At 53.2% G+C, this 27,995-nt stretch overlaps 1 protein-coding gene across 1 annotated transcript; it reads left to right on the forward strand.

Moving 5' to 3' along the window:
• The first annotated feature begins 1,131 nt into the window (after positions 1 to 1,131).
• CAMKK1 (calcium/calmodulin dependent protein kinase kinase 1) lies at positions 1,132 to 27,866 on the forward strand. The gene is made up of 16 exons (XM_077851641.1): positions 1,132 to 1,257; positions 7,821 to 8,222; positions 9,164 to 9,211; positions 9,655 to 9,708; positions 10,188 to 10,239; positions 10,503 to 10,636; positions 11,091 to 11,127; positions 11,908 to 11,929; positions 13,098 to 13,186; positions 16,140 to 16,339; positions 18,149 to 18,202; positions 18,987 to 19,060; positions 20,787 to 20,874; positions 21,093 to 21,221; positions 23,473 to 23,576; positions 25,760 to 27,866. The coding sequence occupies exons 2-16, from the start codon at positions 7,863 to 7,865 to the stop codon at positions 25,830 to 25,832; spliced, it is 1,518 nt and encodes a 505-aa protein (XP_077707767.1). The 5' UTR covers positions 1,132 to 1,257; positions 7,821 to 7,862; the 3' UTR covers positions 25,833 to 27,866.
• Positions 27,867 to 27,995: the final 129 nt, after the last annotated feature.

Below are 27,995 nucleotides of genomic sequence, written 5' to 3' on the forward strand. Positions count from 1 at the left end.
GTGAGGAAGTCATAGGGAAGGATTCCTGGCAGAAGGAATGTTGAACCAAGCCCTGAAAGGAGTTAGATTCTCCTGGGTAGGACTGAGATCATGGAGGGCTTGTTTGGAACTATTATGAGGATACTGATGAGGCATAGAAGATTCCTAAGCAGAGGCTGACTTGGGTTTCTGAAAGACTGCTCTGGCCGCCAAGCAGAGAAAGGCCAGTAGGAGGAGTGAGACTAGATGGAGATGGGAGGCCAATGAAGAGGTTGCATAGCAATCTGGGTACACAAAGATGGTGGCCTGAGCTAAGGGGGAGAGGCAGAGGGCTGAGAGAAATGAATGAATTCCAGTGATATTGAAGAGCCAGCATGAGCACGGGTGGTTGGGCCTAGGGTGACTCCCAGTCTTCTGGCTCCAGATTGAGACAGAGACACAGGAGGCCAGGTTTGGGGAGTGATATGGAGCTCTGTATGGGTCAAGTGGTGGGGTGAGGTGCCAGAGAATTCACAAGTGAACTTAGCATAACTGAACCAAGAGTCGATGAGCCAACCAGAGGAGAGGTCCGGGGGTGGACAGAGTCCCCGGGAAGGGCCACCGTGAAGGCCAGGACATCCTGACCTCTGCCCCAGCTAGGCCATTCCTGCGCTGCTCATAGAACTCTTCCCCAAACCTCAATCCGACTATGACCATAAACCCATTCGCGCTTCCCCTACCCGCTGTCCGCAGCCACCCTCCATCACCCCCACCCCCACCCCCGCCGCCCACAGCAGAAGCTTCTGTCCCACCCCAGTCACGGATCTCACCTCTCCGGGCTCCTAGTAGGCAGGGGGCATCTCGGCCCCACAAACCCTCGCCCCCGGGGCGCCCCCCCCGAGCCAGGCCGAGGTGCGGGGAGACCAAGGGTTTTAGAGGGCAAGCACTTGGACCCTCCAGGCTCGCTGAAAAGCCCAGCCGCGGCTTGGAGGGACTTGGGGGGACCCAGGCAGCCGCAACTGGGGCGTAGGGGGCGTGGCTAGGCCCAGCCCGGCCACGGGGGAGGCCCCAGCCCCTCCCCCGCCGCACCCCGCCCCGCCCCCCGGGAGGCGGGCGGAAGCCCCCGGCGCTGATTGGGCGGCGGCGCACGACGAGGCCGGCGGGCGGGGCCGCGGCGGGGGCGGGGCTTGTCTGCGGCCGCGGCGCCGGCGGTCTGAGCGCTGCGATCGCGACCCGGGCGAGGCTGCTGGGGCGGGGCGCGGACCGCGGGAGCCGCGGAGACTGTGGCCTGGCGCCGAGGTAGGGGGCGGCGGGGCCGGGGCCGGGGCCGGGGCCGGGGCGGGAGCCGGAGGGGACGTAGGGAAGAGGGATGGTCGACGAGGCCGCGTCTAACCAGGGCCACCGGGGCCGCGTCGGTGCTCGGGGGGCCGCATCTATAGGAGCCTCCCGGAGCCTGCTTCTGTCTGCGCCGGCAGCCGGGACCGCTTCTACGCGGGCGCTCCGCCATCTGCGTCCCTCCACGGCTCGGGTCTGCGGGACCGCGTTGGTGCCCTGCCCACCACCCACCCCCGCCCCGGCCGTGGGTGGGAGGCCGTGTCTCTGCAGAGTGGGCCCGGACCTGTGCACCCACATGTGCATCGACGCGCAGCGCTCCTCCTACACGGCCGTCCGCCGAGGCTTCCTGAAAAACCTGGGAGAGGCGGCGGGGGGCGGGGTGTGTGAATGGGACAGATGTGGCGGTGGCTTTAGCTACGCAGCCCTCCCCTGGACGGGGCTGGGATGCAGGGGAGAGGTATTGGCTTCAGGGCCTGATAGGCACAGAATTGGCGGCTCCGAGGGTGCACATGTGCGCAGGACCTGTGTGTGGTGGTGTTGGAGGTGGGTGTGCGCGTCACGTGGACACGGGAGTGTGCCCGGGTGTGAGGGGAGGGCATGACTGGATGCAATGGTGTGTGAGGGCCGAGCACACGGACGCCGCTGGAGTGCGTCCCGGGCCTCAGGATCGTGCCTGCCTGCGTACATCTGCCTCATGGGCCAGGGAGTCGGAGGATCACACACTTTGTGTCCTTGAGGATGCATGGGCCCCACACAGCCCTCGCTTCTTCGTTCAGCAAGTACAGATTGAGCACCTACCGTGTGTCAGACTGTGTCCTAGGCCCACAGACTCTGGGGACCCTTGTATCCTCCTTGGCCTCTCCCCCTCAGTCCCCACATAAGGCAGGGGGATCATTTTAAACCTCCTCTGAGTCATTGCCCTGCTCAAAGCCATCCTCTGGCTTTTGAGACCTCCTGGACTCGGTCCACAAACCCCTCCAAAGCCAAGCCCCGAGTCCCAGCCTGAAAATGGCTCTCTGTCATGCACAGTGAGAACTTCCATCCTCTTCCCCTCTGAAATCCTTACTCAGTGGGCATGAAAGAGCTTACATGCCACCTCCTGCAGAAAGCTGTCCCTTGGGCCAGGCACATTGAATGGCTGGGCCTTCTCATCCAGGTAAACTCTGCTCGCCTGGGTACCTCTCACATGCAGAACCCCACTCCAGGAACATTCGCCTCTTGTTCCCCAGACAGTGTGAGCACTATCCCACCTCAGCCTTTGCAGTTGCTGGTTCCTCTGCCTGAAATGCCCTTCCCAGGTGGGCACACTACTTGCCTCCTCACTTCTTTCAGATTCTACTCAAATCCTACAGGAAGGCCTTTCTGACCACACTATAAATAGTACCCCCCCCCAACCCCTCACTCTTGATTCCCTTTACACGGTTGTGTTTTTCTCCATAGCACAGACCACTTGACATATATCAGCCGTTTGTTACAGCCTTTCTTGTTTGTTGCTTCTTGCCCTTACTAGAAATTAAACTGCGTGAAAGCAAGGACTTTGTCTTTGTGGTTCACTGCTCTATCCTCCTCAGCACCTACCTAGCACAGTGCCTGGGCATATATGGCAGGTGCTTATTGAATATTTGTTCCATAAATGAGTGACTCTAGATTTGTCTCTCTCTGGTTGCTCCTTACCCTGTAAGGCCCAGTGCGAGGCTAGGTCTCCTCTTCTTCCGCCCTCCAGATTCCAAGTTCCTGGAAGGCCGAGTATTAGAGAATTGTGACCATATTTGCATGTTAGAAATATTCCCTCTAGCAACTGGTGTGGAGGAGGGTGTGGGGTGGGGTCAGGGTATGAGCCTGGAGGTGGGGAGACTGCAGCAGAAGCAGGGGGAAAGAAAAGCCGAGGTCCAAATCCTGACTTTGCAAGGGGTTCAACTTAGTGACCTCACTCAGCAGTGGGGAGATCCAGGAGGGCTCCCAGAGGAGGAGATATCTGAGCTATCCTCCAGCAGCAAAAGAGAGGGAGGTGTGTCCCTGGCAGAAAGCACAGCTTGTGCAAAGGCCTGGCAGCAGAACCGAGTCTGCAGTTTGGGAGGCTGTGAGTGGTGTGGGGCAGCCAGAGCAGAGAGTGGGGCTAGGGAAGCAAGGATGGGCAAAAGGGAGAATGTGGGCTCCTGGGTTTCTCCTGGGTTTCTGGAGAATTGGAAGGATGACAGTACCCACCTCTGTGACAGGCAGAGGAGGAAGAGCAGGCTTGGGGGAAATGCTAAGTTGAATGGGAACCTTGTGAGTGTGAGTGGCCCCAGAACATGGTGGGGAGGATGCAGCTGGCTGGAAAGAATTGAGCTGGAAGTGCAGTCCTGGTGTGGGAGGTGAGGAGGGGCCGAGCTAGAAGGTGATGCCCAGAGATCATCAGCCAAGATGTGCTGAGGGTTGCCATGTCAAATTGGGCACAGAGCCCACCTCAGTGTTTGGGGCCTCTCTGGGGACGATGGGAGGGGGCGTCCTCACAGTAGGCATCCTCGAGCATGACTTGGCACTAGATGCCTGGGCCTCCCTCAAGGAGAACTGAGTCATCCCGGGCGGAGGCAGGAGCTGCAGAGGGTACCTGTTGCCAGGGCTGTCCAGACGCTTGTCAGGAGCATAAACACAGCTCCTATGAGGCAGCCTGGCGATGTCAGGGCCAACTGCCATGTCTGGCCTGGGTGGTTAGACTGCCTCCTTGCAGCCTTCCCTTCTGGCCAGTTTTGGGTGGCCGGGCCATGTCCTCTCTGCCTGGGTGGTAGCTGCTCAACCTGGCCCTGAGAGTCACAGCAACCTTCCAGAACCCAGAGTGAGGTCTGAGTGGTGCCTGAAGTCCCACTAGGGGACGCTTGAACACTTGGACAAGAGCAGGGTCTGCCTGCTTTCTCCTGCTCTGGGCCTCCTCTGAGCGGCCCAGGTGAATAGGGTACATCCTGAGGAGGCCAGGCCCACCAGACACCTGTGGGTCAGGGGCAGAGCCTGAGGCCTCTGGGGCCAGGGTCACGGCTCTCTTTCTTGGTGGCTTCTAGATATAGATACATCCTAGTCCCTTATCACTCAGGCACAAACCACTTCTCTATCCACAATCTCATCTACTTCCTTCTATAGTCCTGGGAGTTGGCAGGATGCAGCCTCCTCCTGTTTGATTCACATATGGGGAAACTGAGGCTCCAGTAGTTGCAATGACTTTTCCAAGGCAACATGGCCCACGTCTGGGAGGACGGGATGAGGGTAGCTTTTCACAGTGAGAGAGGGCCTGGGTCTGGTCCTTCTTAGCTGCAGGGCTAGCTAGGTTGGTGGAAGGCTCTCCTTACCCATAGAGTCCGTGCCAGGCCATGGGCCTGAGTCCTAGTCTGTCCCTTGGCCCTTTCATTTGCCCATGTAGCCTAGTTCCCTACCTAGTCAGCTTCAACAAAGTCTCAACTGAGGCCTCAGCTTGTGGAGGGCCTTAAGAGACCCTCTGGGTGGCCCTGCCCAGGACACACAGCCCAGCCGGGTGGATAGGTGACCACATGGGAAGTTCAGACTTGACCTTCTGAGACCAGGTTTCCATGGTCCCCACGCAGACCCCATCCCCCATTCTGGAGCACACATACACGAAGACCTAAAGGCACCCAGTACACATGAGCGCATTTCTACACCTGTAGACCACACTGAGAGAGTCCTGCCTCTATGCAGATGTGCTGCTGTGTGTGGACTCCTCTGCCCCACATGCACAGACACACACCGTGACCCCAACCCACATCCCTGCTTGCACACATTCTCTCATGTGTGGACACATGCCCTCAGATGGGTAGCCTCCGGTGCTAGGCCCTGCCGCCTGGACGTGAGGCTGGAACTTGGGGCCTCCCCACTGCCTCCTGCGCAGACATGCTTAGTCACCTGAATTTGATCCAGGCAGGAGGGAGGGTGGAGGGCCTGACGTCAGCCATCATAGCCGCCTTATGCCTTATGCCGCCCGCACGTCCATCTGGGCCACAGTGTGTCCTAGGCAATTGCAACAACAGCAGCACAACTCTCTTTCATGGGGCTTCCCCAGTGGCAGGCTTAGCCCTGAGCCAGTGTGGGCAGCATTCACACCTTTATGCCTCATGACTACCCAGTGAGATGCAACTGCTATTAGCCCCATTCCATAAATGAGGCAAACTGGGGCGCAGAGGGCCCACACCAGGAAGAGATGAAGCCTGGGCCCTTAACCAGGGAACAGGGCCTCTGGCTGGAACAGAAAGACTTCTGCCTCGACTTACTGTGTGAGCCTGACCCATCCCTGGCCCTGGCTGAGCCTGACTTTCCCATCTGAGAAAAGAGAAGGAAGGGAAGCCAAGGATGGTGACTTTATGGGATAACTACCTCAGGGAAATCATATGCAAATTGTATGGGCGGGGCCACCAGTGGCCTCTGCCTGTCTGGAGACTGCAGCCCAGAGAGCTAGAGCTCCTGACACTGATTCGTTCCCTACCATGGACTGGGGCCCCAGGCTTGTTGGGGTCGCCTTGTGAGGCTGCTTTCCCATGCCAATTGGGGACAGCACTATAATGATCACTATGGCAACGACTCATTCACACAACATGTATTGAGCTCCTACCATGTATGAGGTACTGCTGCAAACACCAATGATCTTGTGGAGGCAAGGCAGACAAGAGCCCTAATCTATGGATTTTATATTCTAGGAGAAGGAAAGGGGGCTATGGGTGAGGGTGAAGGGTGGCAGTGTGGCCCATCTACAGGGAGCAGTGGGATGGGCTGGCCAGGCTTGGAAGGCTCCCTTCAGCCTTAGCGTCATCCTTCCTGCAAATGGCCTGGTTCCTAAAGCCTCCCTGATATTTCAAATGTATTCACTGTCCCTCCCTCATCTCTTCTAGGGAGGACTCCTTGATGCTTCAGCTCTATTCACCTTCCTCATCTCCTTTAGAGAGGCCTTCTTGATGCTCTAGCCCTACTTGCCTCCCTTACCTCCTCCAGGGAGGTCTCCCTGATGTTCAGGCCTACTCATTCTTTCACTTCCTCCAGGGAGACCTCCTTGAGGCTCTAGGCTCACCAAGTGCTCTCCCATCCCCCCCCTCCACTGCCGTATTCCTCTAGGTCCAGCCTTCTTTCCTGTTGCCAGTCTGGATTTCCTTCCCCCTTCCTTTCTGCATGTCAACATCAGCTCTACTACCTCTAGGTTTCCACTCATTCAACACACTGTGTGCCAAGCACAGGGGTTCTGGATGACAACCTTGCCCACTATCTATCTCCAAGCCTTGTGGTGGCCCTAGGGAATCTGAGAAGGTCCTGTATCTGTGGTATAGACGGAGAGACTGAGGCTCAGAGTCAGGAAAGGAGCCTGCCTTGGGCCCCACAGTAGGATGACAGGTAGGATTGGAGCCCAGCCCAGGATCCTCTGTGGCCAGTGGGCTCCAGTGAGCCCTACCTCCTGGATATGTGTCAAAGCAAGGTGATAGGGGAACAAGGGCTATGTTCTTAAAGTCATTGTGTGGGTACAAAGGAAGTGAGCACCAGCCAGGAAGGGCAGAGGGTCAGGAGTCCACTCACTTCCTTTTCCTGAAATGACACTAAATCTGAGCCGGGAAGAAGGAATGGCATCAGGCTGGGTTGGAGCCAGTGCTCAGCCTGAGTGTCAGGGGTTCAGCCCAGGGTTGTGGTTGAAGGTGAGGGCTGGGGCTGGGGTTGGAGATTGGTGTGGGGTTCAAGCTAGTCTCAGTCCTTAGCCTGGGGCCTGGTTTGGGACTCAGAATGTAATAGGGTCAGGATGGGTGTAAGGCCAGGCCATGGAGAACATCTCAGCCTAAGCAGCTATGACAAATATTTTGGACACACAAATAAACTGGAAGGAAAAAACAGGAAAAATAAGGAGTGACCTTTTAGTTTAGTGGAGTTTCTCTTGACAGCCACCAAAGCAGCAGCCCCTCTGCTAATGGACCCTGTCCTAGGCTGCAGGCTTTGCTGAGGCAGGAAAGGGAGTAATGGGAGATGGCAAACTTGCTCTGTGGTCTTGGAGAGGCCTTTGTGGAGGAGGTGAGTGACTGGTTGGTGTATCAGGGAGGTCTTTGCATGACCTGTCAGCTCAGCTTCCAGGCAGCAGCATTGGAATGCTCTGCAGTCAAGGGTGGGGCTGGTGAGTCACTGGGCTGTCTGCTGGATGGGGCCTGAGCTGACCCTGGACTTTGTTTCTCCCAGTGCTGCTGGGCCTCCGGGATTCTGCACATGTCTGTCCTGACTCTAGAACATCAGCTTCTCCCTGCTTCCCTGTGAAGCCAGGAAGGCAGACGTGACTATACCTATTTTACAGATGGGGATACTGAGGTCTGGAGGGCTGCTCTGCAGCAAAGCCAGATGAGTTTTTGGAATTCCTTTAGTTAGTAGGGATGCTGGCAACTCAGGCAGAAGGAACAGGTAGGGCAAAGCCATGAAGGTAGGGCAAAACCTTTAGGTTATGGCTGCAGTGGGAGAAGGGCCTAGAAATCTGACCTCCATACTCCAGGGCCAGGATTGAAGCCTTCTCTTTCCTCTCTTCTCAGGTTCTCAATAAGGCTGCACAGAGGAGCCCCCTAACTGTGGCAATGGAGGGGGGCCCAGCAGTCTGCTGCCAGGACCCCCGGGCAGACTTGGTGGAGCGAGTGGCAGCCATTGATGTGGCCCACCTAGAGGAGGCAGGTGGTGGCCCAGAGCCTGCCAGAAATGGTGTGGACCCTCTGCCAAGGACCAGAGCTGCCTCCGTGATCCCTGGTGGTGCTTCAAGAACTCCCCTAGTCCGGCCCAGCCTCTCAGCTAGGAAGTTCTCCCTGCAAGAGCGGCCAGCAGGAAGCTGCCTGGAGGCCCAGGGTGGGCCTTACGCCACTGGGCCTGCCAGCCACATCTCCCCACGGGCCTGGCGGAGGCCCACCATTGAGTCTCACCATGTGGCCATCTCAGATGCAGAGGTTGGTGGGGCAGAGCGAGGGGGTCCTCATGAGCTCGTCAGTAGTCCTCAGTGGAGATGCTTTTCTGTTCTGGCCCTTGCCACACAGCTGCCTAGCCTTTGCTTTGCATACCCCCCAGAACTAAGGAACTTGCTCCCTCACAACAAGGCTCTTCCCACCAGGGGTACTCCATCTGAGCCCAGCACTGCCTCCTGTGAGTCCCACCATTCCTACCCTTAGGCCAGACCTCAGAAAGAGGCCCCTCTCTTGTCCCCTAAGAAGTCCTCTTAGAGATTTGAGGATAGATAGTGTGCCTACCCTCCCCATCAGTCTAACCTAGCTTTAGCCCCCACTTCTAATCCTGCTTCTTAGAGTCTCCTCTGACTCAGAAGCTGCCAGTATGCTTCCAGCTTCTGTTCTTGCTTCTGTTCCTCTGGCTCACTGTCTCTGTCCTTGCCACTTAGATCTGAAAGTGAATCCTAGTACCAAGCAAGCAATCTCCCAATTGCAGAGGCTAAGGGCTTTTTATGCCTGAGCCAGGGCTCTGGTCTCCTGTCCCTAAAGCTCTCCTCATCTTTCTTGTCCATACAGCCAAGACCTTGCATTTAGCTGCTTCTAGAACTACTTGCTCACATGTTTCTCACAGATTTAGGTCTCCCAGACGCCAGGATTCAGGCAAGAATCTGCATTTTTCCTTCACCACTTCCTGGGGTTCTTAACAGCCATGGCTCACCATTCATATTTGCAAAACCACTATCAAAGGCCTTTAGTCACTTTTGGTGGCATGGACATCACCAGGTTTCCCCATCCAGACTTAAAAGGTTGATGAGATGTGGGGTCTGAGAGTCAGGGGCCCAGAGCCGAGATTGGACCCTGCACAGGCTCCTGAGGTGGGATCAATATTGCCTCTGGATCAAGCTTTACCTGATGCTCCTCCCTTTCTCCCCTCCCCCTGCCCCCAGGACTGTGTGCAGCTGAACCAGTACAAGCTACAGAGTGAGATTGGCAAGGTAGGACCAGGACGGGCAGTGCAGGCTTTTCTCATGAGGACTCGTGGAGGCGGCCTGTCAGGACCCTCTGCTTGGCTGTTCCTTCTCCACTGGGAATGTGAGGCAGAGCCAGAAAGGCCCCAGCCTAGAAGTGAAGAAAGTTTTGTCCTCTAGGAAATACCCAGGGAGGGGTGGGAAATGATTCCCCATTCCTGCTTCCTTAGTTTCTGATGGAAAGCAAAGAGGGACTGAGGGAGCATACAGCTGTGTTGAGGCAGGCAGAGGAAGGTACCAGGGCACAGGAGTTCTCTCCCTGTCTGCCAGAAATGTATGCCTGCTAGTGGCCAGCTGGGGGGGGGGGGGGGGGGGGGATGGGCTCTGGGGGGAAGGGGCTCCCTATCCCCTGAGCCAGTACTGGGGGAGGCTGCCCTGTCCAGGTGGGGCTGACCAGTGCCTATTTCCAGGGTGCCTACGGCGTGGTGAGGCTGGCCTACAACGAAAGTGAAGACAGGCACTATGTGAGTCTGGGGATGGGAGGGAGGTGTTGCCCCAGCCAGGCCCAAAAGCCTGGAGGTAGGCAGTGGCTGTGCTGGGAAGATAGGACAAGGCTACCTCTAGAGGAGTGTGCTCCTGTCCCTAAGGGTATGCTTAGTTAAAGGAGTAAGCTTCTTGACCCTGAAAATATGCAAGCAGAGGCCAGACCCCTCTGAGGGAAGAGCTCCAGAAAGGCTTGTTGGGGTAATAGGGGTAAGGCCTTAGACATGTCCTTCCTAAACCAGCTTAACCAGCTTTCCTAAACCAGCTTAACCAGCTTTCCTAAACCAGCTTAACTTAGACATGGCCTTCCTAAACCAGCTTAACCACGCACCTGAGCCATACCTTCAGTTCTGGTGGCAGTCACCCAGTGTTCCTTTCTGGACCTTCATCCATATGTAACCAGCCTTTTCTAGCTCCTGGTGCCTGCACACAAGTGACATTTCTGCCCCTCCCTCCTCAGGCAATGAAAGTTCTTTCCAAAAAGAAGTTACTGAAGCAGTATGGCTTTCCACGTATGTATCTGTTGGGTCCTGTGCTTGGGAGCTCCTTGCCTGGGGGCAGAGGAAGAGGGGACCTTGGCCCCTAGCTAGTTTTTGTTAGGACTGGGGGTAGAGGTGGGGACACCATGAGCAGAGACCTGGTGGTGGGAATGTGCTTGGTGGGTTGGGGCCAAGACCATGGTCTTACTACAGGATTCTTGCTTGAGGCTGGCTGTGGGGCCATGGTGAGGCTAGGCCTCCTGCAGCAGGGGCCTAACTCACCTTCGTGGTCACAGGTCGCCCTCCCCCCAGAGGGTCCCAAGCCACCTCAGGAGGATCAGCCAAGCAGCTACTGCCTCTTGAGCGCGTGTACCAGGAGATTGCCATACTGAAGAAGCTGGACCATGTGAATGTGGTCAAGTTGATTGAGGTAGGAAACAATGAATGGGTGGGAACTTGGCCCAAGTCCTGTGCTCGGAGACACTTGGTACAGAACTACGGTTCCCACTGGAGGAGTGCATGAAGCTAGGGCCTCCAAAGATAGCGCTAGACCTAGGGTAGGGGCCATAAGGAGGCTTCAGGGGTCAGTTTACGCTGGTCTGGGATGTTCTCAAGGTCTCAGTGAGGGTTAGGGGCTGCCTAGAATCAAGAAATGAGCCTCTCATCATGGCAGGAGGGGAAAAGAGCTGGATGTCACTTGGTGGGCCAGGGTTGAGGGTCAGTGGTTGTTGAGGCCTCATCTGTCCAGTGCCTGCACAGTTCCTGCTCCATTGTCTGGGGTCACTGCATATTGGGAGTCCTGGGGCTAGTGGATACAAGGAAGTCTGGGACCCCCAACCCATGCCTCCCCAACCCCTACTCCCATATCTGTTCCCTTTGACTAGGTTTTGGATGACCCAGCTGAGGACAATCTCTATTTGGGTAAGTAACCTAGCTCATTCCCAAAGCAGCTTACCTAAGGTCAATCTAAGGGCTCCCCAGGGATACACATGACCTTCAGATGGGCTGTGTGAACATGTTCTCAAGCCCTGGATGCCCCTGCCCATTCCTGCCAATTCCGGCTTAGAATATCCAGTTAGATTCAATAAATATTCCCAAGCCCCCACTCCATTAATCAGAGAGACAGTGGATCAGGTACATGTAGGAAGCAGGCTATGTGATGTGGGTTCCCAGACCCTGTCTGATAGTTCTGTGCCTCAGTTTCCTCACCTGTAAAACGGGGATTATATATGTACCTCATAGGGCTGATATGATAAATGAGTCATTGTATACAAGATTGTTGTTAATGTAGTTATTGTTTTAGTTCATGGTGCCTAATTCATGGCTGGGTTTAGAGGCCCTGAAATGGGGCAGAAAAACCACTGGCTTAGAAATTAAGGCCAAGGCTTTAGTCTTCACTCCCTGTCCTACCTGCCTGTCTGCTATGACCTTTAGGAAAATTCCTGCCTCATCTCCAAGGCTCCCACCTCCTTCCCAGCAAAGGAACCCATGCTGAATCAGATGAGGCAGATCCATAGGTAGAACCAACCACTCTTACCCATTCACTTCCTCTGAGACCTTGGGACCCTTGTCCCATCCCTCCCTCAGGTATGCTTGGATGCCTGACCCTCTCCTGCCTTCCAGAACAGGGAGGGACCTTGGCATCACTTGCTTTGCCAGCCTGGCTGTACCTTACTTACTTTTTCTTTTCTTTTCTTTCAGTGTTTGACCTCCTGAGAAAGGGGTGAGTTCCCCTTCCCAATCAGGCAGGCCAAGTCTAATCCAGGCCTTCTTTTCCCTCGCTGTGTCCCTAGTCCCAGGGTTAGTTGCTCTAGGAGAAAGCAGAGGCCAAAGCCCTGTGGGGAGCTCTGGTCTGGGGGAAAACGAGAGACCAAGAGGAAAATTCTTTGAAGTCTGGTGGGGGTCAGTAAGGCTGGGACATTCAGGAAGTCCTTTGAAAGGGGGTGGGTTTTGAGCCAGGCTTTGAAGAACTGGAAAGATTATGAGGGAGGAGAGGTAGAAGAAAGGAGGGTTTCTCAAGCAAATTTGTAGAGATGGAGCTAACTCTTACGTGGGTTCAAATCACAGAGTTCTCGCAGCTTTATAAGTTTGTGTGTTGGGTGGGTGGGACTCTATTCGCTGCCATTTACAAGAGGGGAAGCTGAGGTTCAGAGTGGGTAAGTGGTTTATCTAATGTCTAATTAGGTTCTAATTCATGTCTGCCCTATTTGGCCCTCCCAGGATTATTGCAAAACACAGACATGGGGTAATGGGCACAGGCCTGGGTGGACCAGAGACCCTAACTGTTGAGACCTTGAATACAGGCTGTAGCCGGTAATTTGTCTCTCTGCAGGGAGTGGGGGTGCTAAGAGTAGCATCCCTTTAAGATTCAGAGGCTTTCAAATGTTTTTGACCTTCATTTAACTTAAGAAATACCAGTTTTACGTTACCATCCATACCTGTAACTGAAACCAAAGTTGTACAAAACAGTACATAGCTTCATTAAATATGATATACTCTGATAAATTCTAGTTCATTTTTAAAAAAAAAGCATTAGCCAACCAGTAAATTGATTTCATGACTCTCTATTAGGTCTAAACCTACAGTTTGAAAAACACTGCTCTAAATGCCACCTTTGCAATTAAGTACTTAGAAGGAATACCAGGCCAATCAGAAATTAAGATCAAGCTAATTTGAAATTATAATGATTGTAAAGAGATATTTGAGTCTGTGTGTGTTTTGTTTCATTATATAAACACTCATTATATGAGCTAATGACGGGTTCTGGGGAGCAGTTGGAGGGCTCCTGGGAAGTCCTGAGGGGCCTAAATGGCCCAGCCCCTATCCCCTTCACCAGTCTGCTTTATTCCTTCTGATTGAGCTGAACACTGCTCCTCCCCACCTTCCTGTAGGCCGGTCATGGAGGTTCCCAGTGACAAACCCTTCCCGGAGGAGCAAGCTCGTCTCTACCTGCGGGACATCATCCTGGGCCTTGAGTACTGTGAGTGAGGGGCTGCTTGCCCCCTGGACCAGGGGACGGGGGAGTGGGGGGGGTGGGGGCACACCAGAAGGGGTGGAGCCCAGGCTGAGCTCGCTCTTAGCAGTTCCTGTCTGTCAACACCATCTACCAATCATTTTTGTTCTGTCATGGGTACTGTGGGTGAGGGAGGGTGTGTTTACTGTGAGAGCCCTAAGGTGATAAAAGCTCAGGAAGAAGAATGTTAGGTTAACCTCTATCACTCATTCATTTACTTCACTCACTTCATTCATATATAAGTACCTACTAAGTGACAGCTGCAGGCAAGGAGGTGACAAAGACCCAGATGTGAATTCAGGGATCTCACAGCCTAGTAGGAGGAATAGGAACCCAAGCAGGCAGAAATAGAGCAGTGCCTACTAAGGTTGGGGAGGCACAGGGCTGTCAGAGCACTGAGGGGAGGCCTCCTGGAGGAGGCTACTTGTGACCAGGGTCCTAAAGGATAAGTAGGAGTTCACTGGCCAGGCTTGATGGATGGATGGGAGAAAGTATGCCAAGCAGAGAGAACTGCATAGCAGCGGCACAGAGGAAACTGGGCATGTCCCATTTGAGAATGGGGAGAAGTAAAATCCAGTTGAAGCATGAGGCAGAGGGTAGTGAAACACCATTCTGGAAAGCTCTATTCAAGGTACACCATGAGGGCTGGTGGTACCTACACGAGGACTTTCCTGATTTTATCCCATCAGCATTGTAAACCACTGAGGGATTTGAGAAGGGAGGGCATGATAGGATTTACATCTTAGCTCTTTCTGACAGCTGTGTGGTGGCTGAATAAAGGGCAAGAGGTGGCCAGCCGGTTAGGATGGAGGCTTTTTTTTTTTTTTCTACAACCCAAGTGACAGATGGTAAGGTCTGGATTAGGATAGTGGCAGTGGGGAAGAGATATGAAGGAGGTGAGTGGGGGCAGCACTGGATGACTGACTTGTCATGGGGAGGGGATGGCCCTCAGGCACCTGGGTTTCTGGCCTGATTTGGGGAACAGGAATGATGCCCATCTCTCTAGCTTGGTTTATCAGGAACATATTCTCTCCCTGGGTGAACAGAGTGAGGACCTAGCTGAGTTGACAGGAACCAGGATTGTCTTTATCTCATTTGAGCCACTTCAGGGCCCTCCAATTAATACTCTCTTTGCATATTATGGGGAAACTGAGGCACACAGAGAAGAGGGCTTTGCAGAAAGTCCCTATCAAGGGTCTAGACTTATGGGAAAGGGGCATTTACCCTGGGTATGACAAGTGGCACCCACAATCCTGTACCAGGTTGGCTTCCACCCCTTACTGTCCTGGGCCCTTCTCTTCAGCTAAGGGTCTGTTGTCTACTATCCTCTGTTCTCTACTCACGCCAAAGTAAGCTAACCCCATCTTGCTTTTGGGTAAAGCCTTATCAAGACCCAGCTAATCATGGTGAAGGGCTTCCCAGAGCCCATTAGTCAGAACCAGGGGCTGGACAGGCAGATGAATGGAAGTACCAGGCACTGAAGAGCTTCCTTGTGATTCTGGTTGTCAAAAGGGAGGAGGGCCAAGGCTGCTTGGGGAAGGCTCTGTGGTCAGAGAGCCCAGGCCTGATTCTTATAGGTGGGGCAAGCACAGCAATGCAGGTATGAGAAGCAGTCAGATCTGAAATGTGTCTCAGAAGTTGAGCCCATAGGACTTGCTGATGAACAGAATGTGGGTTCTGAAAGAGAGAGGAGTTGAGGATGATCCTGAGGTTTTTGGCCTGATAATGTGCCATTAACCAAATAAGGAAAGACCAGAGGAGGAGCAGGGGTCTTCTGTTCTGTTTGGTGGTGGTGGTGGTGGGTTATGTTGGTGGTGGGTTATATTCAGAAATCAAGTTCTGAATTAGACGTGTTACTAAGAAATATTGAGATGTCTACTGGATAGCCACATGGATAAAGAACCCAAGTTCAGGGGAGAGGCAAGGGCTTGAGATAAGAATTTGGGACCGCTTTCCATGGTCAAATACACAGTGCCTTGAGCCTCTGCACTCTAATGGGTATGTGTCAAATCTCTTGTGTACCCCAGGCACATAGGAGGCAGTCACTATAGGACCACTGGTTTGGTTGTTATTGTGTGACACTCGCTATTCATTCCCTCTGCCCCTAGCCTTCCTGTCCTCTGCCTCTCCTCTCCTACCCTTTCCATCTTCCCTCCTCTCCAGCTTCGTGGGATCTGCTGGTCCAGGGGAAAGTATATGCTGAGTGGGGAACCCCTAAGTGGGTAGCTGTGGAGTAGAGTCAGTGCCTTCTCTTAGCTGGGACATCTCTGGCCATCTCAGCCTGAGATGCCCATCTTTTCCTGACAGTCCTAGACTCGGGAAGTAAGGTAAGCCCTCAGCCTACTGGAGAAGGCTGATCCTTACCACAGCCATGTCATCCCAGCAGTCCCAAGGCCTGGAATGCCCTTTCTTGCTGAAACTTCTTTAGCTCAGAGTCCCTAAGCCTAAGGCAGTATTTCTGCAGGATACCTCACTGTTCCACCCTGAGTCCAAGTAGAAGAACATCTCTGACCAGGCTGGGTGGGAGAAGAGACTGGGGAAACCTTTTGACAGGCTTTGAGACTGCAGATAACATGAGAGAGGGCCAGAGATGGTCTATGGAGAGCCTCCCTTCCCGATTTCCTCTGATGGCCCCCTTCAGCAACAGAGAGCACTGCATTTGGAGTCCAAAGACTCCTAAGAGTCTAGTCCTGGCTTTGCTTCTAACAGCCTGGGCTGGCCTTGGTGTCTGCTGCATAGTGGAGCAGAGGGCCCTAAAGTCCTCTTTCAAGGTCCTCCTGAGATGAGTGTGTACGTGGGCTGGGATGGCCCATTCCTTCTTACCTAGAGTTTGAGCTGGCCAAGTGAGGGTGGGATGGGGGGGGGGTGTGCTCCCAGCAGTTGTCCCCCAGACCAGCACTCATGCTGCCTCTCTCTGTAGTGCATTGCCAGAAGATCATCCACCGAGATATCAAGCCGTCTAACCTGCTCCTGGGAGACGATGGGCACGTGAAGATTGCCGACTTTGGCGTTAGCAACCAGTTTGAGGGGAACGATGCTCAGCTGTCCAGTACAGCCGGGACTCCAGCATTCATGGCACCTGAAGCCATTTCTGATTCCGGCCAGAGCTTCAGTGGGAAGGTGGCTTCTAGGACCTAGGCTGAGTTGGGGCTTGGGTCGAGGGGAGGGATAGCTTGCAGTGGGGCCTCCTTTCCAACCTGAGGGTGTCAGGGTCCTTGGGTCTCAGGAGTGAACACTGAACACAGTCCTTTCCTTCCTGTTTGCCTCTTCCTGGAGTCCTGAAAAACTCCCCAACTTTGACCTCCTCTCATTTTCCAGCAGAATGGCCCCTGGCCTCCCCTGCAAATATCTTCTACCAGCTGCTCTGTGCTGAGTCCTGAGCTAGCCCCACTCCCTGTCCTTCTGGAGATGGTGAAAAGAGCAGGAGAACTCATGTTTAGGAAGAAGTTGGAGGTTCCCCTGAGACTTTTGGAGATGGCAGGGTTCGAATTAGGCCTTGAAGAATGGGAAGATTTGAGTATGAGGTGGAGTCCAGGAAAGGTGCAAGAGCACTGAGGGGCACAGGGAAGGGGGCACGATGGGTCTTGGGCAGAGTTTAGAAGGCCTGAGGGTTTGTGGCTCCTCCTAACTGACAGACGTGGTGAGCAAAGCTTTCTGAGCAGACGGCTGCAAGGCAGTGTGTTCCCCTGAGCACACATGCCTTCTCTCACCTGGGGAGTCCTGGCTACCCCACTGTGCCCCTGCCAAGGAACCAATGGTCAAGAGGCATTCGGACATGTGTGTGGATGTGGAGCTCAAGAGAGGGGTCAGGGACATAGAGATTTTGGTTAAGAACTTCTAATTTTGGTATAATTCCAAATTTGCCCAGAATTGCAAGGATAATACAAAAAAAACTCCCTTGTATCTTTTTACGCAGATTCACCAATTGTTGACATTTTGTCCTGTTTACCCTTATCACTAAATATTTTAGCAGATATTTTCTAAGAACGAGGACATTCTCTTACATAACCTCAGTATGATTATCAAAGTTAGAAAATCTATCATTGATACAAGACTATTATCTCATCGACCTTATTCACATTTTATCAGTTGTGTGGATACTGTTGTTCTTTAATGCCCCCCCCCTTTTATTTTTGGCCCAAGACCTGATCCAGGGGTTAGAGTATTCAATGGTCACATCTCTCTGGGGTCCTTTAATCTGGAAGATTTCCTCAGTCTTTCTTTGTCTATTCTGACCTTGACATTTTTGAAGAGAACAGTTTGGTTACTTTGTAGAATGATGTCATTTTACATTTGTCTGGTGTTCCCTGGTTGGATTCAGATGACGTGTCTGTGGCAGGAATATGTTAGGTAGACATTTGAGAATCATTCACATATGAGAGGAAGTGGAAACCAGGAGAAGAGAGGGGTTGCAGAAGGAGAAAATGTAGAGAGGGCACATGTTAGAACCCAGGACATGGGGGAGCTGTGAGGAGCCGTGGAGCTGACTGAGGGCCAGGGCCTTGGTATGGGCAGGAGCTATTTCTAGTGTCAGAAAGCAGGTGGATGGTGGCTTCTCCAGTGGATTATCAGGAAAAGGGATGACAAACTGGTTTAGTGAGTCTAAGTTTAATACACACCATATTTTCGGCACCGTGGGTACGGCAAATGTGACCCTGTAGGGGAAGGTAGTTTTGCACCTGTTGAGTTAAATCTGGTTTGGGTCTGTTCCGAGGGGACTTAGAATCCCTGAGAGGTAGGGGTCCTGTTCTGGTTGACCCTGTCTCTAGTGCTCAGCACAGGGTCAGGTATAGAACAAGTACCTGGGAGTATTTGTTGAGTGAATACATGACTGAGGAAGGAGTTTCCCAGTGTACCCTCTCCCATAGCCCACGTGAGCAAAGGGTGTTGGTTCTTTTCAGGGGACTGATATTACCTGTCTTTTCCTAGGCCTTGGATGTATGGGCCACCGGGGTCACGTTATACTGCTTTGTCTATGGAAAGGTGAGTGTTGGGTGGGCTGGCAAAGCTGGGCAGGCCTACACCCTTGGCACCACAGGCAGGGCCTCACTGTACCAAGATGAATGACAGCTGCAGGCCCTGCCTTCATGTCCTAAAGTAAAGTGACTTTTGAAAGGGCCCACCTGGCTCAGAGAAGACTGAGGGAAAAAGAGGCTTTTTTCTGTTTCTCCTGAGCCTTGGGAGGAGATTCATGTGAAGAAGTTCCAGGACAGCAGACATCCCAGTGGGAGGTGTAGACGGTGGTGTTGCCCTCTCTTCACCAGAGCACGCCCTGTCCTCTGGCCCTTGATGCCATCCATTCTTTCATTCCTTCACACATTGACTGACTCATTCATTCATTCATTCTACAAATTGTCCTTGAGTTTTGCTCTGGGTAAGCCTGGGCCTTGAGAACACTCAACACTTGGCCGAAATCCATGTCCCCAGGAGGAACCACTCTAGTGATGGCACTGAGAGGCAGGAGGGAATCTCAGTGAACATGGTTTGTAGACTCTAAGTCCTGGGAACGGAGGCCTTTCTGCAGGTGGCTGGAAGGCCAGTGGGTATACTGAGCCTCATTTGTTCCCTCAATGATTCATTTGTTCCCTCAGTGTTTGTTGAGCACCTACTATGTGCCAGGCCCTAAACAAGTTTGACAAGGTATCTCCCATCTATCAAGGAGCCCAGAGCTGCCCCTACTTCTGACTGCACTAAGAAATAGGATCAGTCCCCCAGGGCAAGTTGAGGCTCTGGGCCTGCATCCTTTGTCTGCTTCTCCACCCAACAGTGCCCATTCATCGATGATTACATCCTGGCCCTGCATAGGAAGATCAAGAATGAGGCCGTGGTGTTTCCTGAGGAGTGAGTTGCCCATCGAGGGGGCTCCTGCCCACCCCCAGGGAGGCATGTCTGACTTGTAGCAGAGCATTTGCCCTTTGAAGGCCCCACCCCAGCCTGCAGATCTGGAGGTGGGGGTGCTGTTTCCTGGGAGAGGCACCTGAGCAGATGAAGGGGTGGGACTGTAGAGCAAGGTCTCAGAGATACCTGATTGGATTCCATTGTACAAATGGAACTCTGAGGCCAGGAGTTGGGCAGGAATGACCCCAGGTCACACATTCACACTGCTCCTTCTCTAAAGGCTTCTGTGGGGTTAATGGCATCAACTTTACACGGACTAGGGAACCATGTAGGGTACCCTACACCCACATGGGGTAGGAGGACTTCAGGATACCAGTGTGCTTCCCCATATCATAGATGGAAAAGTGGAGGCTCCAGAGGAGAGTTATCAGAGGATCTGGGATTTGAAGCCACTCCATCCTCCCTGTCCCTTCACTTGTGACTGAGATCTCTGAGCTCAGAGGACTATTTGGAGAGGTGTCCCTGCTCATCTGTGGTTCTTCTGATTATGATATTGGCGATCATGGCTCCTTACTTTTCAGGGTCCTTCTGCCATCTGATCAAAGTGCCTGGGCAAGTCAAAAACCATCCTGGGTGTTGTCCTCGATGGCTCTTACTGCCTTGTGCCCACTCCCCATCTGGTCCCCAAGCCCTGTTGACTCTACCTCGTATAGATCTCTTGACTCCATTGCCACCTGTGCCCCTAAGTGGTTCTGTCCTCAGCCTTGTCTTTGGTCTCCCTGCTGCCACCCTCCTTCCAGTGTGGCCACCACAATCAGGCCAGGGTGACCCTGATAAAGCAGAACATACCTCACCATATCTCTTGCTGAAAGTTTTTCCATGGCTTCCCAAAGCCCCCATGAAGAGGCCCTTTCCTGGCTCTGCCATTCGAGGACCTCTGGAATTTGCCACCTCATCCCACACAGCACTAGCTAACTAGATTCCATCCCTTTCCTATAATTGCCTCTCTCTGTACCTTTCCTCCTGCTGTACCCCATGCCAGAGGTCTCTTCCTCCCAGCCCAGGAGTTGTAAAAGGGATTAAGTACAACAGCAGAGGGATCCAAGGTCAACAGTCCCAAGAGTGAGTTCCTTCTCTGCAGGCTTAGACAATGGGCTTCCCAAAAATGTTGGTAGCAGAGAAGCCTGGAGTTTGGGCAGAAACAGTCAGGGTAATGTGGGGTTGAGAGTCCTGCTCCTCCTTCCCCTGGTCTCATCCCTGCCCTCACTCTTCTGAATAGCAATGTGTCAACCCACTAACCTCTCTGGGCCTCAGTTTCCTCCTCTGTCAAATGAGAATCTTTCTCTCCCAGGCAGAGGAGAGGATAAGATGGCGAGTATGGTAAAGGCTCCTAGTGTCCCATAAAATGACTCTTCTCACAGTGTCCTCACCATCTCTGCCCCCCAGGGGGTGTCTAGTACCCCCTAGAACTGCATTTGTGTTTGTGGTGACTGCCTCCTGAGGGAGATGGCTTTACTTCCTATTCGGGAAAAAAGGATAATCCATCTACTTGTTCTGAAACTCTACCCTTCTGCCTTGGTACCTTGGGGTATCCCTCTTGCTCCTGAAGAAATGAGGGTTGGATGTGTCTCTGCCCTGACCTGTACTATTCAGGGAATCCTAGAGCAGGTGGGATGGAGGTGGGCAGAAAAGAATCTTCACTAACTATCTCATCTTTCCCCCCTTGTAGGCCAGAGGTCAGTGAGGAGCTCAAGGACCTAATCCTGAAGATGCTAGACAAAAATCCTGAAACAAGAATTGGGGTGCCAGACATCAAGGTTGGGGAACCAGAGGTCTTGGGCTGGGCTGGTCTTGGACACAGCAAAGAAGCCTCAGTTTCTCCTCCTAGAGAGCTCTACACCAAAATATATTGGGTTTAGATTTGGGGTTTGTGGGCTGTGGATCCCCTCCAGGTGATTGCTGGTAGAATGCCCATGGTCCTTTGCTGACGGGGTGTCTGTCTGTCTGACCTCTCCCTGCCCTCCCAACTCCACAGGTGCACCCCTGGGTGACCAAAGGTGGGGAGGAGCCCCTTCCCTCGGAGGAGGAGCACTGCAGTGTGGTGGAGGTGACGGAAGAGGAGGTGAAGAATTCAATCAAGCTCATCCCCAGCTGGACTACAGTGGTAAGGGGGTGAGGGGGAGAAGGCTCCCTTGTCCTAGGAGGGCCTGAGGAGGGCATTGCTCCTGCCCGAGACATGCTCTACTGGGCCCTGATGGTTGGCTGGCCCTGATGCTGATCTGCCAAAGTCCTACTGGAGGGCAGTGGGGTTTGAAAGAGATCCGGTTATTCAGCCTCGTGCTAGGGAGACCTGGAGGCTTGGTGAGGAGAGTGAATGATTTAAAGCAATATACTGCCCTCACCAAGTGTCAGCATTCACCACACTGCAAAAAGCATTTTCTTCCCTCCCTCCTTCCTTCCATCCCTCCTCCTCTCTGCCCTCCTCCCTCCTTCCTTCCCTCTCTGTTTCTAGGCACAGCACAAAGTGCCGAGGACATGACAGTGAGAAAGCCTATAAAGCCTGGGGGCTTCTGAATTAGAGAGGTCGCCTGAGCCCCTGGATCTCATTCATGTGCTTCCTCCACTCTCACAGTTTAGTCTTTCTCATCTGCCATGTTAACTGTTGGAAGTTACTCATGTAGCACCTAATGGCCACTTGGCGCTTGGGGGGAACACTGAGAACCATGGCCTGCCCTGCACTGAGGTCTATCACAGCAAGTCGGGGTCATCACAGGGCAAAGAGAGAGCTGATACCTGTGCCCTGCATGACATGAGCTCTGTGCATGTCAGCCCTCCCTACCGGATCCAGGCCCAGCTAGAGCCAGGTGGCCAAAGTCCTGCTCATTCCTATGATCTGTGGAGCTCCGGGGCTCTAGAAGGCCCCTGGAGCCAGGCAACTTCTGTAGGGTCTCTACTACTACTTCCTTGGTCTTGGCCACCCTTGTCTCTCTCCTTCACCACTGAGATAGCCTCCCAAGTTGTCCCCTGCTTCCACCCTGACCCCCACTGCTGCTCAGTTCAGTGGGCAAGGGGTCCTGGTGACTCATCAGGTCACTTGCCAGCTGAGACCCTACTCACTTAGGCCTCCTTGTCACTCAGAGTAAGAGCTACAGCCTTGACTACCCGGGAGGACCTAGCACAGACTGCCTACCTCCCACCTCCATCTCCCCACTGACCTTACCTCTCTCCTCCCCTCCCTCCATTTGCTCAGCTGTAACCATATGCCACATGAGCTGCCACTCCAGAACCTTCTTTGCTGGGGGGTGCCCCTGCCCAGATACCTGCAGGGCCCACTTCTTCACTCCCTTTGGGCCCTTTCTCCAAGGTCACTTGAGTGAGAAGTGAGCCTTCCCTGGCCCCTTATCTAAAATTCCCACCTCCACTTTGTCATACCGTATCCTTCTGCCCTGTTTTATTTTTTTCTCTTTAGCCCTCACCACTAACTAGCATATGTTTTACCGATTTGTCTTCTTTACTGCATGTCCCCCCAACTAGAACCTAAGCTCCATGAAGGCAAGAATTTTTGCCTCAGCGTGGCTGGCACCTGTGCCTTGAATGATAGTGTCTGGCAAAGGGTAGGAGCTCCATAAATAGTTATTGGTTGAATGAATGAACAAACAAATGACTAAAAGGACAACTAGGGCAGCCCGGGTGGCTCAGCGGTTTGGCGCCGCCTTCAGCCCAGGGCCCAATCCTGGAGACCCGGGATCAAGTCCCACACTGGGCTCCCTGCATGGAGCCTGCTTCTCCCTTTGCCTATGTCTCTGCCTCTGTGTGTGTGTGTGTGTGTGTGTCTCATGAATAAATATTTTATCAATCAATCAATCAATCAATGGACAACTGAATGCACCCCCATAGTAGGCATGTGTGTGTAGGCAGGGACCTAGAAGTGTTCTTGCTGCAGAAGAAGGGAGATAGTTAGAGAACCAGGGTGCAGCAGCCTCTCTCTGTCCAGGCATCTCCCCTGGGCCACATGCTGCTTCCTCTCTGCTCCTCCTGCCACAGCCTCTGTTCTGCTCCATCCTTCCCACCTTAGCTCTAAGGCATTCCCTGATTACACTCCCCATATCCTCAGGGAAAAGTCCCTGCTCTTAGTCTGTCATTCCAGGCCCTTTATAGTCTGCTCCTGGCCTTGGGGCGCCCCCAGGCACAATTGTGCGAAGCACCTCACCATTCCTAGAATTCACCCTTAACCTTCACCCCTTGTGCTCTTGCCATTTCCTCCACCCAGTATACTCTTCCTTTCTCTGTTGGCTGGAAGGGAACCTCAGCAGAGCCCACCCAGGAGATGTACCCTTATGGAGTCAGTGTGGAGGCTGCCAGTGTGTCTGGGAGCCTGAGGTCTTGTGTTCCTCACTCTGATCTGTCCTCTCCAGATCCTGGTTAAGTCCATGCTGAGAAAGCGTTCCTTTGGGAATCCATTTGAACCCCAAGCTCGGAAGGAAGAGCGATCTATGTCTGCTCCAGGAAACTTACTGTCGTAAGTACCGATGGGCTGAGGCCTGCAGGGTGCTCCCTGGGGTGGGGTGAGGGCTGTGTGTATCCCTGTGACTCTCACTGTCACTGGGCTGTACAGGCTGAGCCTGGGGCCCAGGGACACAGCCAGATCTCAGGGGAGGGCCCCGTTTGTACCTCTGTTCTCAGGGCACCACAGCTAGGTCGAGGTGTGTAGGCATCATGTCTGCTTCTTGTAGAAAGTTGCCTGTCTGTGGAAGGAGGGGCGCTTCTGCTGACTCTTCCTGGCCTGGGGGAGTGTTAGCTTTCCTGAGTAATCCATGCTACCTTCAGCTGTGGCTGAGGCATATGCTCAGTTATCACTTTGTACATGCTTGTCCAGTGAGTAAGTATGGACAGGCTGGCTGATAGGGCCAGGGAAAAGGAACTCCCATTGGCCAAAAGCTCCCTACTGCGAACCACGCATGTGCATTCACCACCCCCTAGGAGAGGCCAGAAGAGCAGCTCCCCAAACCTCTGTCAGCCTCGTCCTCAGCTTTTCCACCTGCTCCCTTTAAAATAAAAGTCAGTTTGGGTTGCCAACAAGGCCTGTTGGAGTTTGTGCACAGACCTGCAAAGGGAAAATTGTGAGGGAGTCCTGGACCAGAAGGTAGTCCTTGGACAGTGGTTGCCTTCCTCTGGCCGGTGAAGGGTTCTACAGAGGGGAGACACTGTGCACCCCGCACCCTGCCCCCATCCTCTGCCCCTCCACCTGCTGTGTGGAGAAGGCTTGCTCCCTAGAGAGGTGAGTGCCAGTTTTTCAGGTACCTGAGCCTCTCCTTCTGGGGAAGGAGTAACATGACATGTGCTGTGTGGTGGGGGGCAGACCTTGGTTTCGTGAGAGGCCACCCTTTTGTAAGTGGGCTCTTCAGAAGTGTCAGGTCCCATCATCATGGACAGGCTGGTGTCTGCTCCAGCCAGAGGTTGTTTGCACTCAGGAGGCTCATATACCAACTGCTTGCCCTCCACTTGACAAACCTCCTGGCCCCTGGAGGTTGTGGGGTGGGTCTTTGGAGAGGTCTTGACAGTACTGAACTTATGTTCAGTGAGGTGGCCAGGGTGACGAGAAGGAGTTCCCTGAGCTTCTCTCAGTCTGCAGGCCTTGATGCTGGAATTGGGTTTAGTGTAGGCGACCACATCCTTAGCATCCAAACAGAGCCACTTCCGAGAGTGAAAGAGGAAGCTGTTACTATGGCAGGACAATAGGCATTACGCAGGACGGTGATGATGGACAAACCTGGATGGAGGGTTACTCTCTCAGTGCCTGTGAGTCAGCGCTCCCTAGTGCTGGGACAGGGCACTTGCAGGCTGAAGACACCTAGTCTATGTCTGGCACAGAACTGGGTCCTAAGAATATGGCTGAACAAGGCAATCATTAATCATTGTCCTTTTATGGACATGTTAATGGGGAGAAAGGCTAGTCTGCTCATCTGGACTGTGAGAGGATTGGGCTTAATCCTTTTCAGGTATAAAATTCTGTAATTCTGTGTCCTAAGTTTAGTTTTGAAAAGCAGGTTTTACCTCATCATAGAGTCCTAACATTTGTCCTTGATAGATTGTTTTTTATGCTTTGGGATAATTGGTGAAGCCCTACAGTAGAGTTAAATGGGATTGATTTTTTTTTTTTTACATCAAAATATATTCACTGGCTATTTTAAAAAGAAAAATCTTAGGGGAATAATCGAATACAAGAATCTATTAAACATGTGACTGAATTCCAAGACTGATAGGTAGACTCTGCCCTGTGAACAAGGCAAAGAAAATACAAAACCAAAGCCCCTCTATCCAGAACGATGGGGGCTGAGCTAGACCAACAGGGAAGGCCTGTGATCTGGCTGCTACTCAAGGATGCAGGGGACTCAGTGGGGTCAGCTGGTGAGCAGCTCTGGAAGCCAGGCTGGGAAGGCTGGACTTCATCTCTAGGCAACAGTGAACCACAGAGGGTTGTGGGCCAAGACTAGGGATAGGGAGACCAGCAAGGGGCACACTGCAGGGGGCAGGGCTGAGGGAAGCTTTGAGACATGGTGAGGGGTGGGGGGAGGGGCATAAGGGGCAGAGGGCAGTGGTTGAGGAATTGCAGAAAGGAATGGCTATGTGTGTGAAAGAGTGTCTTCCTGAGTCCTCGTTCTGACCCCTGAGGTCCCTCTGCCCCTGGTGTCCCCTGAACAGGAAAGACAGGTGTGGTGAAGGGGGCAAGAGCCTGGAGCTCCCCGGCGTCCAAGAAGATGAGGCTGCATCCTGAGCCCCTGCATGCGCCCAGGGCCGCCGACAGCACGCTCATCCCACGCCTCCAAAGGCCCACTGCCCTCATGCCGACAGCCGCCCCTGCGGCAGGGGGCTGAGGACTGTGGCCCCTCTCCCGGCCCTCCTCCTTCTGTCATGCTGCATGACCTCAGCGCACAAGTCCAGAGACAGGATTGGAATGTTCATCATCTGGGGTTTGGGGGGGCAGGGCTCCCGTGAGGCCTTCCTCCTTACCCTGGCTCCCCCTGGTGGGACCCATCCTGTGGGAAAGGGAGGTGCCCATTGTACCTTAGAAACCCTACCCAGCTGGTTGGCAAGGCAGGAGGTAGGAAACCAAGCTCGCAGGTGGAGGCCTGGTTTACCACCACGGCAGATACCTCCCACTGGGGGCCAGGCCGGCCTGGTTCAGTTGCCTCATGCACATGGAGGGCTGTACCGTGCCCACCTCACGGGGGGTCCTGCCAGAGCTCTTGTCTACTAAGAATGCTGATATGGAGGCTCGGAGCCCTCAGGGGGTATTTGTGGGCCTCACTGAGGCAGGGGCCAGCATTAGAGAAGTCAAGATTCCTTTTTTGTTGTCGTTTACTTTTAACATTGTGGCAGGGGCAGGGTGGTGGTGGTATTAAAGGCCTGCTTGGGAACGTCTAAAAAGCCCTCCTACAGCTTTAGGTGGTTCCCAGCACACTAATCATTATTTGGCAGCCAGATGAGGTAGACTAAGTCTCCTTAATTGTTTCACACTCAGCACCATCTGGAGAATGGGTTAAATGAAAGCTCTGGGCAGAGGCCTGAGCCGGGAACACCCACCTTCTTTGCCCACTTTACTCCTTCCCCACGTGGCTCCCCTGTAGAAGAGACACCAGGGGCTGGCCAACCAAGGGCCCTAGACTCACAGGGCTGTGGCCCAGTAGATGCTGAAGTAACTGGAATCCAATCTCTGATCCTACACTGGCCTGCCCATCTGGCCCCAGGAGCCATCCTCACATTCCTACAATGAAGGACAAACTGCCCAGGTTGGAGGCAGCACTGGAAGCGGAACCCTGGTGGGGTGTGCATGCTGGCAAGTGGCCACAGAGAGGTGCACCTCCTGCCACTGCCTCACCCCAAGACAGCTGATATTTGGCCTGCTCGGAGCTGGTGTGCTGGAGCATGTGTGTGGACCTGGCCATGTTGGGGCAGACTTCATCTTCTCCCTGGGATCCATGCCTGGCTGGCTTGGCATTTACTGACCAAATGCTCAAGAGATTGAATCCCAAAGGAAAATAAAGCAGGCCTCAGATACCTCCCCTGAAAACATGGGCCATAAAAGGGATTTCAGTTGCCTTTGTGGGGTTCCTACTGCAGGAAGGCTGGTGCTGAAAAGGAAAGGGAGGCTGGGCTGTAGGAGCATCTGTGTCCTGCTCATCCTTGTGCCTGTGGGTATATGTCGCACCTCCACGCACATGCATATGCGTGTCCATCTGCTGCACACAGCACACCTGCATGTCTTGCACTGGCACATGCATCTGTAATATAGTTTCTATGTGTCTTTAAGTCTATGAACAGAATGTGGCCCATTATCAATGGGCCCACCTTTCTCCCTGGCTCCTTTACACTGAGGCATTGTAACCTAATTAAAAATAATAATTAAAAATAATTAATTATGTAAATAAAAAATAACTCGGTACTGTTTTTAAGAACACTTTTTTAGAGTTCACAGGAAGCTAATCACAGATCCACAAGTTTCCTTGAGCATCTCTACACTGGGGCCTGGAGGGTGGGAGTTACAAGGGGCTACATCAATTGGGCCTGCCCTCCCAGACTTCAAAGGTGGGCCTTGGCTTCATTGCCCATGTCAGAGTCTGGATGGGGTGCTCACCCCATCACTGAGGGTCTTGGTTGGCATTATTGGTTTTTGTATTTTTTTTGGCATTATTGTTTTTGAATGTAGCACAAGTGATGAACAAACTCCGTAAGAGTGTTTTAAAAATTAACTTCCCAGGAAGTGAGTTTAAAAAACAATAAAAGCCCTTTCTTGAGTTAAAAACAAAAACTTTGTGTGTACATTTTCAATATCTGGATGTGTGCTCTTTCTCACCACCTGGACCAATGGCTTTGCTAGTTCTGGAAGGGTCTGAGCAGGATAGTGGTGAGAGGAGCTCTGTGGGGGAGGGGAGAGTGA

This window comes from Canis aureus, chromosome 16 (genome assembly GCF_053574225.1).
Source record: "Canis aureus isolate CA01 chromosome 16, VMU_Caureus_v.1.0, whole genome shotgun sequence".
Lineage (NCBI taxonomy): Eukaryota > Metazoa > Chordata > Mammalia > Carnivora > Canidae > Canis > Canis aureus.

Coding starts and splice junctions, on each gene's coding strand:
- CAMKK1 (XM_077851641.1), top strand. CDS start 7,863: ATGGAGGGGGGCCCAGCAGTCTGCTGCCAGGACCCCCGGGCAGACTTG. Junction 9,709..10,187: donor AAAGTGAAGACAGGCACTAT/GTGAGTCTGGGG, acceptor CTCCCTCCTCAG/GCAATGAAAGTTCTTTCCAA. Junction 21,222..23,472: donor TCCCCAGCTGGACTACAGTG/GTAAGGGGGTGA, acceptor TGTCCTCTCCAG/ATCCTGGTTAAGTCCATGCT.